Source organism: Hemicordylus capensis, chromosome 2, assembly GCF_027244095.1.
Source record: "Hemicordylus capensis ecotype Gifberg chromosome 2, rHemCap1.1.pri, whole genome shotgun sequence".
Classification (NCBI taxonomy): Eukaryota; Metazoa; Chordata; class Lepidosauria; order Squamata; family Cordylidae; genus Hemicordylus; species Hemicordylus capensis.
In genome coordinates, this window is record NC_069658.1 from 318,180,102 (window position 1) to 318,195,108 (window position 15,007).

Here is a 15,007-nt window from a genome sequence, read left to right on the forward strand (position 1 = left end):
AGGTGGCGGGGGAAGCCGGGCGAGGCAGCGGTGGGCCTGGCCGGAGCCGCGGGCGGCGGTGTGTGGCGGGGCCGGCCGGAGCCGCGGTGTGTGGTGGGCCCGGCCGGAGCCGCGGGCGGCGGTGGGTGGTGTGCCCGCAGGCAACTCTTCTAGCGCAACTCTTCTAGCGCTCTTCTAACACAACTCTTCTAGCGCCCGTTAATGTAACGGGCCTAATGTCTACTAGTGAACAATATTTAGGAGAGGAGAGCTGATCTGGTGGTAGCAAGCATGACTTGTCCCCTTAGCTAAGCAGGGTCTGCCCTGGTTGCATCTGAATGGGAGACTACATGTGAGCATTGTGAGATATTCTCCTCAGGGGATGGAGCCGCTCTGGGAAGAACAGAAGGTTCCAAGTTCCCTCCCTGGCTTCTCCAAGATAGGGCTGAGAGAGGTTCTTGCCTGAAGTCTTGGAGAAGCCGCTGCCAGACTGTGAAGACAATAGTAAGCTAGATAGACCAATGGTCTGACTCAGTATATGGCAGCTTCCTGTGTTCCGATGAAAGCCCTGTCTTATTCCCCTCCCCCACCCCCCAGCTCTCACTGTCCAGATGTTATGTGGTATTTCTGTGATGGGAGATCCCAATGCCTCTTTTTCTTTTCTAAAAGGTAACTATGAGGAGGCTCAATTTTTTAAAAATAGGCTCATGGCGGGGGAGGGGGGGGGTTAACCATTTGCCCCATGCTGATTCTCTAGTGCAGGCATCCCCAAACTGCGGCCCTCCAGATGTTGCTGAACTACAACTTCCAGCATATCCAGCCACAAAAAAATGTGTCTAGGGATGCTGGGAGTTGTAGTTTAGCAACATCTGGAGGGCCGCAGTTTGGGGATGCCTGCTCTAGTGCATATCCTCTTCCCCAAAGAAAAAATATATTGTGAGTTTCAGTTGCAAAACATCCGCATCATGGTTGGTTTGGCCCTGAGAAGAAGAGAAGGTGCTTGATCCAAGACTTTAGTTAAAGATCTTGGGCTACATTATACACATAATGTTTTAAAGGAAGCTTTTCTATATTATGGCATTGCTGCTGCTTTTATTTTGCTTTATGTTTTATTGTATTTATTGTTGTACAGAGCTCTGGTAGGTTTTCCTGAAGGGTGACCTGACCTAGCATATTCCCATAAAATAAATAGACAAATAAGCTTACCCATTGTGCATGAATATTTTCCCCTCTTCAATTAATAGCTCTGGGGCAAAATCCCCCTTGTTCTCCAAACTGTAGAGTTATGTGGGGAAAATGATGGGAAAGGACTGCACTTCTTAGCACTCCATGTGCACCTCCCAAGATGGTGCTCGGGTTGAGGAGCCCTGTGGTACCAATCAGAGGCAGCCCTGTGCCTTTGCATAATGCTAGGGGAGCTGTGTAGAGCATTTAGTTTTGGCCAAAGCTTCACACAGGCCTAATAAATTCAAGGAGCTGCGCATAGGATCAATGGGAGCTTCCACTGGGTCCTGGGCCTTGCAATGAAGAACGCTGCTCTAGAAGAAGAAGGAGGAGAAGGGATAACAGGTTCACTTCTCTAGCCCTTTGGCAGCAGGTTTACTTCAGAGGGAACAAGGACTTTGTCATGTGGTGACTGGTTAATCGAACAGGATGGGTACAAAGGCAGTGAAATGTGCTTACAAGTTCATAGCTTGAGTTAATTAGAAACTGATGATGTCATGCTTATGAAGGTATGAAGGCCTTGTTTTTTGTTGTCATTGGTACAATTTATTCCTCCTTATCCTATAGAACTCTTTGGACTTTGTTATTCTTCTCTGGTGAACAATTGCTTGTTCAGCAAAATATTAATTTTAAATTAGCAGCCCTGCCTTAATAGGTACCCTGATATTGTAGTTCTGCCAGTTATGAAAAATGTGGTGGCAAGAGGTGCCTGTCAGTAAAATGAGGCACAAAGGCCTTTTATAATACCTAGATTCTAGCAAGGAAATCTGCTTTATCCTTAGAATGTCTATCTATTTATTTATTTATTACATTTTATATCCCGCTGTTCCTCCAAGGAGCCCAGAGCGGTGTACTACATACTTGAGTTTCTCCTCACAACAACCCTGTGAAGTAGGTTGGGCTGAGAGAGAAGTGACTGGCCCAGAGTCACCCAGCTAGTATCATGACTGAATGGGGATTTGAACTAGGGTCTCCCCGGTCCTATTCCAGCACTCTAACCACTACACCATGCTGGCTCTCTTTGGCAGTGTATGTCTTTAGTTTTATTTTAAAATAATGTAAACAACAACACACCTCACTGGGTACTGTATTCCAGAAATTAACCCAGTTTCTGGTCGAACTTGGAAATCTGTCTCTTTGAAAGGTCAGTTCGACACTTAAAATACTGTATCACCTTGCTTTGATTACACCATGATTTTAGCCTCTGCCTCCCCTTACCATTTTGTGCACAAAGAAGGAAATTTGTAGCTCTTTGTGGTTTAAAACAAACTGATTTTCTACCCACAGTTTGTGAATAAGCAAGAATATCAAACCTTGGTTTAGATTTGCCAGCGTTTTACTCATAGCTGTAAATTTTAGTTCTGCGCAAAATGATGAAGGCTGTATTCTAACTTGTTGGAAATGCCTGAAAATCGTGCTTTTTTACATTTCCCCCCATGGGAGCCATTTTGTGGTTCTGAGTCCTAAAATGGTGGCTGGAAATGACCTCCGTGGTCATTTCATGCCACCCCGACCACGGATATACGAGGGCAACGTGTGCCTCCCCACATATGCTGGTCATGTATTGACCGCGGATACACGAAACTGCGGATAAGGAGGTTCCCCTGTATATGATAATTATTCACTAAAATGAATAATGCTTGTAGTTGAAATCCTACACATTTCAAAATGTCCATTTACTTTCCTCTTGCAGGCACATTAATAAAAAATTATATTACATATCTTTAAATAATCTGTGCAAAATGACTTTGCTCCATCAACGACTGGTCTTACCTACTAGTTCTATATATTTTGAGCCTGTAGTGAAAAATGAAAACTGAATATTTTTTTTAAAACCCTCAAGAGAAATTGGATTTTTAAACCCGAGTATTATAAACTTGCTAGAATTGCTTTGTAAAGAAGTCCATTAAAATTACTGGTCCACAAACCACACTTTTACTAGCTTGTCTACCCCACATAGTCATTCTAGTTACTTGTGGCCAGTAAGTGGGGGGACAGACTCAAAAGCTGTAGTATGGTTTTTACCTAGTCTCCTTGAGTGAATTCTTCCTTGCTGCAGACATTGCTATTTGCCAGCTTGAAATAAGATATGTCTGGTTTGAGACCTTTATTTTACATGGACTTCACTGGTTCCAACATTTGGTGACTTAAGTGCAGAATTTCATTCTGTCCCGGACATATGGATAAAATACATTGTCCATGCAAGAATGATAAAGGTATTGTGCCCACTGTAAATTGACCTTCCAGCTACAGATTGGCTGTTCTGTGCACGTGGGTGCTTCTGTAGCTAGAATAGCTGGAATAGTTTTCACCCAATGGGAAAAGACTATGATCTGTTTTCCCCTTGCTTCACTCCTTACCTTTGTGATAAGCTTTGATGCGAGCGATGGATTTGTTGCTGATTGCCTAGTCATATGTCCCTTGTGCAATCCTAAGTGGATTGATTTCTTGTTTCTCAAAATACTCTCTTGAGCATGATTGCACTGCAAGCCAGCCTAGTTTTGGCCTTGGCATATCCTAGAAGAGAGTTCATGCAAAAGTTTTGGTAGGACAGTTCTAAGAGCCACAAATGGGAGTAACTTTAACTGAACAGCATTAGTTTAAATGACAAATCATCTTCTTATGATTATGATTAACATTTTATATCCCGCTCTTCCTCCAAGGAGCCCAGAGCGGTGTACTACATAGTTAAGTTTCTCCTCACAACAACCCTTTGAAGTAGCTTAGGCTGAAAGAGAAGTGACTGGCCCAGAGTCACCCGGCAAGTATCATGGCTGAATGGGGATTTGAACTCAGGTCTCCCCGGTCCTAGTCCAGCACTCTAACTACTATACCACACTAATCAGTGACAAATATGACATGTTAGCCAGATGAGAGGCTGATCCTCTTCTCCCATGTACCCTGACAATAGTTGCCTGTAATGATCAGCCAAGTGGGCGAATCTGTTGAGGCCAGGTATTGTGTGCAAAGGAGCACACAATACCAAAGTGGGACTATCTGCATTACAGTCTCCATGGCATGTGGGGAGAACAGCAACTGTACATAATTCCATTTACAAGAGTGAATGGATTACAGGCTTGCATACCTCTGAGTTTTGATCCAGTCAGTGCTGTTGCAGCTGAAGGTTGTGTACATATCAGTGATTATATGACCATCCAAGTGTGTCAGAATTATGGAACAACTTACAGTTGTGTATTTGCACCTATCGTGTTCTGGTTGCATGCTGAGAAATATGCAACCATGAAACGCTAACAGGATAAGGAAAAATTGTTCCAGCACTTAGAATCATAGCAGTTCGTGAGATGAATCATTCAGCAAATTTTTATGTGCTTCTATTTCTGTCTGGAATTGAAACTCCGGAGAGAATTGATAGGGACAATAGGTCAGATTGTGCTCTCATCCTGGCTTGATTGAATTTATGCCAGCACTATTCTGCGTGGGTTAGTTGTTGCATAGATTTGCTTGATTATTAGAATTCTTAGAAATGCAAATCTCTCTTGGGTTCTCTCCACTTCCTTATAGTGTAACATGTTTTCTTCTGATTGCCTTGCACACAGTGAAAAAAACTTGTAAGTGATGTGATTCATATGTTAATAGTCCTTAACTTTTTCATGAGCATGATGTGTGTCTTATGTTTTTGCTCTTTATGTTTTCCTTCCTGGTTTGGTTTCTTAACACATGCCTCTATTCTGTTGTCACATACCAAGATAATTCAAAAAGTTGCACAATATTTCAGATAGTTTCCTAAGTAAGTGGTTAGGACATGGGTACAGCATTGCACAAAGTTTGCTTTGTAATTTTACATTATGTTGTAAGTACTAAAATTCGACCACTTGGTAGTAATGAATTTGCCTTTGGCAAAGAGCTTATTAACATTGACGGATGTTTGCGTTAGGTGGTTAAATGCCTGATGGCAATCCTGAATGGATAACCCTTGTTCATCCATTCTAGCTGGTTCAGTTTCTTGTGTCACACTTGAAACAGTGTGTGTTTGCTTCTCATTCAGATCTACTCATTTCTACATGTCCAAAGTAATACTACCCAAGCACCATGTGTACCCTGGCATAAGGGTTGGTTATAAAGGGGAGGGGTTTGTGCATGCCAGTTTTATGGGGGTTCCTGTTTTGAAGGTTTTTAAAAATTAATTTCAAAAGCTTTTGAAATGGTTTGAATCCATATAGTAATATTTGCTGTTTATTTTCTTCCCTGCCTGTATAGGATAGACATTTCTGGCCAAAAAAAAAAAAAAAAAAGAAAAGAAAAGAGAGAGAGAGAGAGAGAGAGAGAGAGAGAGAGAAGTAGTAGTATTGGTATATCTTCACTGGAGGCAGTCCTTCAGTGGCCAGTGCTTTAGGGAGAAACTAGATGTTGCATATACAGATGTAACGAAACTTCAATGGTTGCTGCTTTTTGACAGCCTGCATTACTGCTATCCCCTTGATTCCCCCAGTCTTGGGGTTGTAAGGTTCAAATGCAGTGAATCGACACCACAGAATCCCCTAATGCTGCCTTTATTAATTGTAGCATGGCATCATTACACTAATAAGAGTGTTATTCAGAGTATGCAGAGAAAATATAAAAATCAGCTTCATTCCTATAGTCATTCGCATAGTTCACATAGTATTTCTGAACGGGAAACACTCTGTGCTCAGTGTATTTCCCTCACAGTTGATACAGTGTATTAATCCTTTGAATGATACAACTGTTGTTGTACACCGACTCGAGGGCCCAACTTTACTTTAATGAGTTGCCCGAGAATAGGTCATTGTACAGATAAACTCTAAATTAATGGATTAGCATGTGTAAATTGAGAGAGCTACGTTTTGTCATTTGTTAATGCTCGATGTCAAATGTACTTTTTTATCAGTAATGAGGTGAAAAATTCTAGAATAAGGTCAAGACCTAGCTTAATTAGATTAATTTATAATCATGGGGCTGTTTATAAGCTTCTCAAGAAGTTGCAAGGGGTTTCTTTGTTAGTTTGCAATTGTTATTCAAGCAGCAGAGGAACAGGGAAATCTTTTGCAAGGTATCCTTGAGTGCAGCTCTGAGATTGCTCGCTGCTTCATTGGCACCCTTAAAATAGTATTGCCCGAAGTAGTCGGAGTTGTTTCTTCAGTCAGGCTGGTCCTGAAGGTCAACTATCATAGAGGTTAAGAGACTGGGTTGTGCATGCGGAAGTCCAATTAGGGTTAAGACTGACATCTTGGAAAAAGTAAAATTCAAAATGAATTTTTGGGTTCCTTTCAAGGAAAAGCATCTGATAATTTTGAGGTGAAACTGAATGAAGTTCTATAAGATGAGGCACATTTCTTAGAGCTTAATGCTTTCCTTTCAGTAGGTGACTCAGGCACGTCACTCTCTCTTTGTTAGCTGTTTCCCCATCTGCAGGATTTATTTACATATTTAGTTTTCTTTATGTTTCTTATTGGCCAGTGGCTCTCTCTGTGTTAGCTGTTATGGGTAATACTGCCCTTGATAAGAGCTGAGGTGATTTGAATGCTTGAAATGTGCTACATGAATGCCTGTTTCTGTCACTGTCTTGCTTTCTCAGTAAGAAAGTAAGTTTTTCCCCAGGGGAGAGAAGAGAATTTTGTTAATAATTGAATAATATCTTTCTATATTAGATAGCTTTTGGACTGATTCAGATGAACACTGTTAGGTACACATGATAATGCTTGGGATGTGCTGAGAGCGTGCCTGCCCTAATATCACTGGTTGACATCCCTACGTGTTCTTGGTGTATCCTTTAATTGTGTGAGGGGGTGTTTATCTGAATTACCCCTCTACACATGCTCCAAACCCTCCAGCACTCCTCTCATGTGATTAAAAGATGGTCCAAAAGCACACTGCGGCATTTGCCAGCGATGTCAGGTCTCCAGAGATCGAGTGTGCTGGTCTGTGTTCATCTGAACCGGCCCATTGTCATTTATATTTTATTCAAGGCTGGACAGACAGCTGTCAAAGATACTTATTTATGTATAGTGTGTAACTTGGCCTAGAGCGGTGGGTAGGATTAGATAACCCATTTGGAAGAACTGAATTCCAAATCTATAATGAGTTGAAAAACTAAAACAGTGACTCAAGGGGGGAATGTTTAATTCTTTAAAGATGTTAAACATGTTTGAGTTTCTGGAGAGTTGCTTTAGAGTCAACATATAGAACAGATAGCAAGGTTTAGGAATTTATTAGATTTCTAAATGTCTCTTTGAGGGCATGGTATTGAGTCTTATTTAGGAACATCTGATAAGAGTAAGATGTTGCTTCAAACACTCCATCCAGCTGGGCAGCCTTTTTGTTGGGAAAATAACAAAGCAGTGTAAACAGAAAACCGCAGTGGAAATAACTGTGTGCCCATCTCCTGTTTGGGAAAAAAATGCAGCTGTTTCCTAAAGGGACGCTGAAGACATTACTAATGGTAACTTGAGCTTTTGTTTGGCATAGACATGAACTTCCTTCCTTCTTTCTTTGCAGTATGTATGACCAATTGCCCTACGCTGATAGTCATGGTTGGCCTCCCAGCAAGAGGAAAAACCTATATCTCCAAAAAATTGACACGTTACTTAAATTGGATTGGAGTGCCTACAAAAGGTGAGTGTATTTATCTTATCACAAAAAAGATTTGGAGAAATGGGTTTAAAATTCTGTTTTCATTGAACAGTGGCTGACATCCTGACTAACAAAGCACATATGCTTTGAGGGTCTGCTGGCCTACAATGGAAGCCCTCGCTCAACTTCCCTAGTCTTTTAGTGCTAGAGTGTTGTTAATACTTCTCTGCTGATGGCATCCAAGAGTGGGTTATGATTCTCCAAGGCAGTTCTTCTCAGCTTCTCTTGCCAAACTTTGTGGATTTTCCTTAGCTTTCCTTTGCTGTTGTCTTACCCTCTCCTCCATATATTCTCTCATGTGTGTATGATTGTATGTGTGTGTGGTTTTCTCTCTAAGCTTTTTGTTTTGTCCCCCCCCTTCATCCTCCACTATTGCTGGGTTCTTCACCCCTTTTCTTTCCCCTCCTTTGCATGGAACATGCCAGGAATATGCTCCACGTTAGAACCAGGGAGGGGAAATTCCAGCAGGGCCTGCTGAAGGTTCTCTTAGCAGCTGGCAATCTGCCCCAGAGGTTGCAGGGCCCATCTTGCAGTTCAGGAGGGGAGAGCTCTCAGCAGAATGCGCCCGTGCCCGCTGAACAGCTCTTTGGTGGCGCTCCGGAGCATCTGCCCGCTCAATTGGGCATTTTGGGGCCAGAAGGAGAAGGGAGCTCGGAGTGGAGTGTGTGCCCCTCTGAACAGCTGATGGGCAGTGCTCTGGGGCTCCCACCTGCTCATTCGGGCATGTTTGTTGACCAGAGGGGGGTGCAGGAACCAGGTCCCGACCTGGTTCTCGCCCACCGCCAGCTCCCAAGGCCAAAGGCCCTTGTTTGATCCAGTGCTGCGGCTTCTGCCCACTCCCTGAAGTCTTGCAGAGCACGCGGCTGCTGAATCCAGCTCCACACTAGTGCAGATGGCCTCCACAAGTGCAATGCAGGGCACAGCCCCTGAAAAACACAGGGCAGCTTCCCAAAAGTCAACACTCAAAGAACCTGCAGACAAGCGCATGGAATGGGCCATGAAAGGGTCACATGACTCTTCTGCTTTAGCAATGAGAGTGTCAGCGGCCACCTCCATAGTTGCCAGAGCTTCCCCCATATGGCTGGGCAATATCATTCAGGACCCGGTGTCTGACCCGGCACGTTTGAGACAAACCCTGTTAAAATTATACAAGGTGCAAGCCTTTATCTCTGATTCCACTCTTGACTCCATGAGATTTGCACCAAGGACAGGCACTGCTTTAGTACTGGGCTGCCAGAACCTGTGGTTAAAATACTGGCACATAGACGCTGCTTCTAAGACCAATCTGGCCACAGTACGTTTTGATGGGGAAAAACTCTTTGGGGATGCAGCCTCTTTGGGGATGTAGCATTTTAGTGGAGTCAAAAGATAAGAAGAAGGCTGTTCCCTCCTCACTGCATAACGACTGCCCACAGGGGAGGTGTTTTTTCCAATCCTTTCACCCCTTTCGGTCTTCTTTCACTGGCAGAGAGGGGTTTTCAGGTCACAGCGTCCCTTCTAGGGCATAGCCAAACCTTTCAGACAGGGGTTTGGGATCAAGGCAACTTTTTCCACCCAGGGCAAGCAAGCCAAACAGCAGTCCTGACTCAGGTGGGTTGCCCCTGGGTGGTCACCTCTCCTTTCACTTACATGCTTGGGAGGGCATCACCTCGGGTCGTTGGGTACTCAATGTCATAAAGTGGGGCTACTGCATAGAATTGACTGAAAACCCACCTCATCGCTTTCAACCTCCTGCCTATCTGCCAAACAGAAGGGCCTTCAGGAGGCGATCCAACACCTCATACTGATTGGGGCAAAAGAACTGGTGCCAGCGGACCAACAGGGAGCGGGCATCTATTCCATCATCTTTACTGTACCCAGAAAGGGCGGCTCCCTATGGATGGTTCTGGACTTAAAATACCTCAACCGCTTCGTGAAAAGGAGGAAGTTCCACATAGAATCACTCAGTTTGATTGCAGCGGCCCTGCACCATCAGATCTTCCTATCCTCTATAGACCTGAAGGAGGCTTATCTGCATGTACCTATAAACCAAAACAGTCGTTCTCTGCTGCGCTTCCTCTACGCCAAAACGAAGTCCCAATAAGGACACTGCTTTTTGGCCTATCCACAGCTCCTCGCATATTCATAAAAGTCCTGGCACCAGTCATAGCACATCTCCGACTCCTAGCGGTCAGAGTTTTGCTTATCTAGATGAATCGTTGCTCCAATCTCCGTCTCTACAGTCTGCTCAGAGGGTCCTCTACATCATGCTACAGGCTCTCCAGACCCACGGGTTCCTAATCAACAGGGAGAAAAGCCAGTTGTATCCTTCGCACCAGGTTCTAAACCTGGTTGTTGTGATAGACACAATACGGAACAAGCTCTTCTTACCACCAGAGTGCAGAGCCACCCCGGAGACAGAAGTCCATCAGGCCTTAGTACAGAAATCCATACTATTGCTCTCCCTCTCCAGGCTGATGGTGGCAAACTTGGATTTGGTTCAGTGGGCGTGTTTCCACCGATGACCCTTACAGTGGTTCCTGCTACCCCATCACCTGGAGGTTGCTGTGAAATCCACCAAGCAGGTGAGCCTTCCACCCCAAGTGCTACAAACCTTAAGATGGTGGACTACACCTCTACATCTCTCAGTGGGGAAGAAGTTCCTGGATCCTCCATGAGTCATCACCACGGACGCAAGGAAGCACAAGTAGGGCACCCACTGCCTCCATGAGTCAGCTCAAGGAAAGTGGGCAGCCGATGTAAAGCAATGCAGCATCAACTGGCTGGAGTGCCGAGCGATCCAATTGGCAATTCTGGCATTCCACCACATGTCTAAAACCAACACCTACTGATCCGCATGGACAACACCACAGCAAAAGCACACATCAACCACCAGGGGGGAACCAGGTTGAAGTCTCTGCAGGCGGAAGCGGTTCTTCTGTTCCAGTGGGCTGAGCAAAATGTGGCATCAATAACAGCCCACCATGTCTAAGGCAGCTTGAACACACTGGCAGTCTGGTTCAGCAGGAGGGAAATTCTTTCAGGAGAATGGAGACTGAACCCGAAGGCCTTCAGGGTCATATCGGACCACTTCGGCCACCCGTCTGTGGATCTGTTCGCTACTCTAGCAGAAGCTCAGGTACCACGATTCTTCACCGGGTTCCCTTGCTCACAAGCAGAAGTGTTGGATGCTCTGTCAGCTCCATGGCTGGTGGATCTCCTGTACGCCTTCCCACTGACTGACCTCCTGCGAAGGGTGAAGCTCCACAGAGTTTCTGCGATGGGTGAAACTCCTCAGAGCCCAGGCCATGCTAGTAGCCCTGTTCTGGCCTTGAAGGCCCTGGTTTTCAGAACTCTGAAACCTGGCAGCAGCAGAGCACCTGACACTTCCAATCATGACGGACCTACTTTAGCAGGGCACCATCCAGTGCACCATCCAGATCCAGGCTTGTTACAGCTAGCTGCTTGGAGACTGAACGGTGCCTCCTGAAACAGCATGTCTACTCTATAAAGTGCTTGACACGATGCTGGCCTCCAGACGCCCTTCCACAAACAGGATCTATCAATACACTTGGAGGGCGTTCCTCTGGTGGTCTGTAAGACATGGAGTTCCTAAAGGGGCAGCTGCCATGATGCATCTACTAACATTTCTTCAAAACCGACGCTTTGGGAATGTGCTCCCTGCTGAAATAAGAGCCTCCTCATCTCTGACAATTTTAAAAAAGTCTTTAAAGATACATCTGTTCACCCAGGATTTTAATTAAAAACTAGCCGACCCGCACTATTGTGCACTATTTGGGGCCGGCTGTTCCCCCCTCCCTCCTGCCCCACTCTCTTGGCCCCCTCCCCTCCATCCTGCCTCACTTTCTGGGCCCCCTTCCCTCTCTTGCCCCCTTCCCTCTCTTGCCCCCTCCCTCTCTTGCCCCCTCCCTCTCTTGCCTTCTCCCTTGCCCCCTCCCTCTCTTGCCTCCTCTCTTGCCCCCTCCCTCTCCAACCCCACTATCTCATCTCACCCTCCGTCCCCTGCCCCCTCCCCTCTTGCCCCCTCCCCTCTTGCCCCCTCCCCTCTTGCCCCTCTCTCTTGCCCACCTCTCCCCTGCCCCCTCTCTCTTGCCCCCTCCCTCTCCAACCAAACTCTCTCTCTCTCTCTCTCTCTCTCTCTCTCTCTCTCTCTCTCTCATCTCACGCTCCTTCCCCTCTCCCTCCCCCTGCCACACTCTCTCTATCCCACTCACCCCCTTTCCAGTCTCTCCGCTGCTTCTCCGCCACTTTCTTGTCTCGCCTGCCGGCCGTCCCGCCACCACTGCCTCCCGCCTCCGGCTGCCAGTCCGGGATTTGCCACCTCCCCTTTACCCAGGATGGCCTGGCCTGCTGTGCCGCTGCCGCGTTCCGCGCCTGGCGGCCAGACTGGGCTTTGCCGCCACTGCTGCCACCTCCCCCTTACCTGGGACGGCCAGGCCAGGACCTCTGGCTGCCACCTCCTGTTTTGTGGCCCGCCACCACCACCCTCCGCCATTTTTTTTGCCCTGAACTCTCTAGCCCCAATGCCAGGAACTCTTGTGAGAGTTCTGCCGCCAAATCCTGGGCACGCATGCCGGCTAAGAGAATTAAATATATAGATTGTTTTGAAAGTTTTAACATTGTGTTTAAAAATTTTAAATTGATATAATGGTTTAACTTTTCTGTTATTTATTTTGCTTTGTTATAAACTGCCTAGTGATGCAAGTTTTGGGTGGTATAAAAATATGATAAAGAAAGAAAGAAAGATGGGTTTCTCTGCGAAGACACTGAAATGGTAGGCCGCTGCCTTGGTTGACCTCATTTCAGAGGGATCAAGATGCTCAAAGCTGAGACACCTGCACTTGGAGGGCTTCCTCGGGGAGGCACCTTGCTATCCCCACCAGTGGTGCACCATTTTCTTACATGGAACTTACATACTGTCCTGAAGGCTCTACAGAGTCCCCGCTTTGAGCCCATCAAATCTATCCCTTTACATCTCCTGACCCTAAAACTTGCCTTTTTGATTGCCATCACATTGGCACGTAGAGTGTCTGAGCTCTGGGCCCTTTCAGTTCACAAACATCTCTGTATCTTTTTTTGGAAAACTTTGTGAAACTCATCTCTGACCCCTTTTTTCGACCCAAGCTGTCCTCACCGTTCTATATGTCCAATATATTGTATTGCCATCTTTTTGTCCAAAACTGATACATCTAGCGGAAAAAGCTTGGCACAGACTGGATGTCCATAGGTGCCTGAAGACCTACATGAAATGCACAAAACACATCTGGACTATAGAGTCATTGTTCATTTCTTTTTTGCCATGAAACATGGGTCAGGCCGTGACCTCCACCACCATAGCTCGGTAGCTCAAGGCGTGCATAGCCCTGGCATATGAAACTCAGAATCTTAGTACCCCCCACTAAAGTGTGTGCTCATCCGACCAGGGTGGCCACCACCTTGGCTGTGTTTTCGACAAATTCTCTAGTCCCAGACATTTGCAGAGTGGCTACCGGGAGGGCCCCCTCAACCTTTACCAGGCACTACAAATTGGATACTTTCGCCTCTGCTTAAGCAGCATTTGGGAGGTGGGTACTCCAACAGGTCCTTCCTTTGGAGTAAGTGGGGGTGCTCTCCCTCCAGTTGGGCTGAGGGCTGTGGTATGTCCCAACTCAAGGAGACACCCTTGGATGCCAACAGCAGAGAATGGAGCATTGGTTCCATTACCGTGAAGGCTTCTTCTTGCTGTTGCATCTAAGGGTGTCTCGACCCGCCCTTTTTGGCACCTGTGCCTACTTCGTGAGGACACTTGGGGAGTATTTCTAAATTATCTGCCTAGAAAACAAAGATTCTCCTATGTTCTACCATTTTAATGGATACCGTCAGTTTTTACTAACTTTTATTAATTTTTCTCCAACATACTGTTAGTTTCCAGTCTTTTGGAGTTTGGGGGGGGGGGGGGGGGTTGCTCCTGGTTCAGTGTGTTTTCTGGTTATTTCCACTAAGTGGAAATTCTTCAAAGTACTCTTGGCTTCCTTGGCCTAAAGGAACTGGGTGGGGCCGTGCTTCTCCACCTCTTAAAGACTCTAACTAATTTGCATAGTCCTGCCTTAGAGAGCCACATGGAGAGTCATAATCCACTCAAGGAGACGTCCTTGGGTGCAGCAGCAAGAAGAAGCCTTCACAGTAAGTGAACCCATGCTTCATTCTGAACCCAGCTTGTGCTCCAAATGTACTCTCTGATTGGAAACATGTTGCTGACCCTCAGGTGGCATTATGGGTGAAATGGACCAAGCTCAACTTTGCTTTCTTGCTTGATTTTCTGCACAGAATTTAACGTTGGTCAGTACCGGCGGGACTTGGTAAAAACATATAAGTCATTTGAATTCTTCCTGCCAGACAATGAAGAAGGCCTGAAAATCCGAAAGTAAGTTTGGAATTTTTTCCCTTTTGCTTTGCAGTGATGAATTGATCCACAGAATGTGCTGTTCCTTTGCCATTAGGGGAAGCTGTTACCAGCTGGTTGTCACTTTTTAGTAAAGTAAGATAATGTACTTTGGGGGAATAAAGGACAGGCCTTGAGAGCTGCAACAGTTCCTGAGATCTGACTATTCATCCAGCATAAATAACACCGGTGTTATAATTGTCGTACTGCCATACTTAACGATGTGATCTAGAACAAGATCACATCTTTATCTGCATTTGTAACGTTGGGGTCTTGAATATCTTTGTCAGATTTATTGATTCCTGAAGTTCATATGATGTTTTAAAACATGTTAGGAGCAAAATAAATGCTATATATTTATTTAATGATGCACTAATTTTTAATAATATAACTGTTATATTGTCTCTTCCCTTTAAGACAGTGTGCCTTAGCAGCACTAAATGATGTTCGACGCTATCTCAGCGAAGAAAATGGTCATGTAGCAGTAAGTTTTCTTTTTCTCCTTTACCATAGCAAAATACAATTGGCTGAGAATGTAGCTGCTTTTTCGCAGTTCATTAAAGGGCCTAAGTGTGGTATCTAGGTTTTAAAACATGGAGAGCCAGTGTGGTGCAGCGGTTCGAGTGTTGGACTAGGACTGGGATACCTTGTTCAAATTGCTGTTGAGCCATGAAACTCACTGGGTGACTCTGGGCTAGTCATCGATCTCTGAAGTCTTCTCTACCTCACAGGCTTGCTTTGAGGATAAATAAAACCATCTACACTGCCTTGGGT

General features: G+C 45.5%; 1 protein-coding gene across 5 annotated transcripts in view; it reads left to right on the forward strand.

The window, feature by feature from the left end:
• PFKFB4 (6-phosphofructo-2-kinase/fructose-2,6-biphosphatase 4) overlaps positions 1-15,007 on the forward strand; it is a 133,435-nt gene that overhangs the window by 73,379 nt on the left and 45,049 nt on the right. For 4 of the 5 annotated variants that reach the window (XM_053294053.1, XM_053294054.1, XM_053294055.1 and 1 more), the window contains exons 2-4: positions 7,678-7,794; positions 14,119-14,215; positions 14,651-14,717. In XM_053294053.1, the coding sequence (XP_053150028.1) occupies positions 7,678-7,794; positions 14,119-14,215; positions 14,651-14,717 (281 nt within the window). Of the gene's footprint in view, positions 1-1,627; positions 1,713-7,677; positions 7,795-14,118; positions 14,216-14,650; positions 14,718-15,007 lie in introns of those variants that run through there. The other variant, XM_053294056.1, reaches the window with a different exon arrangement.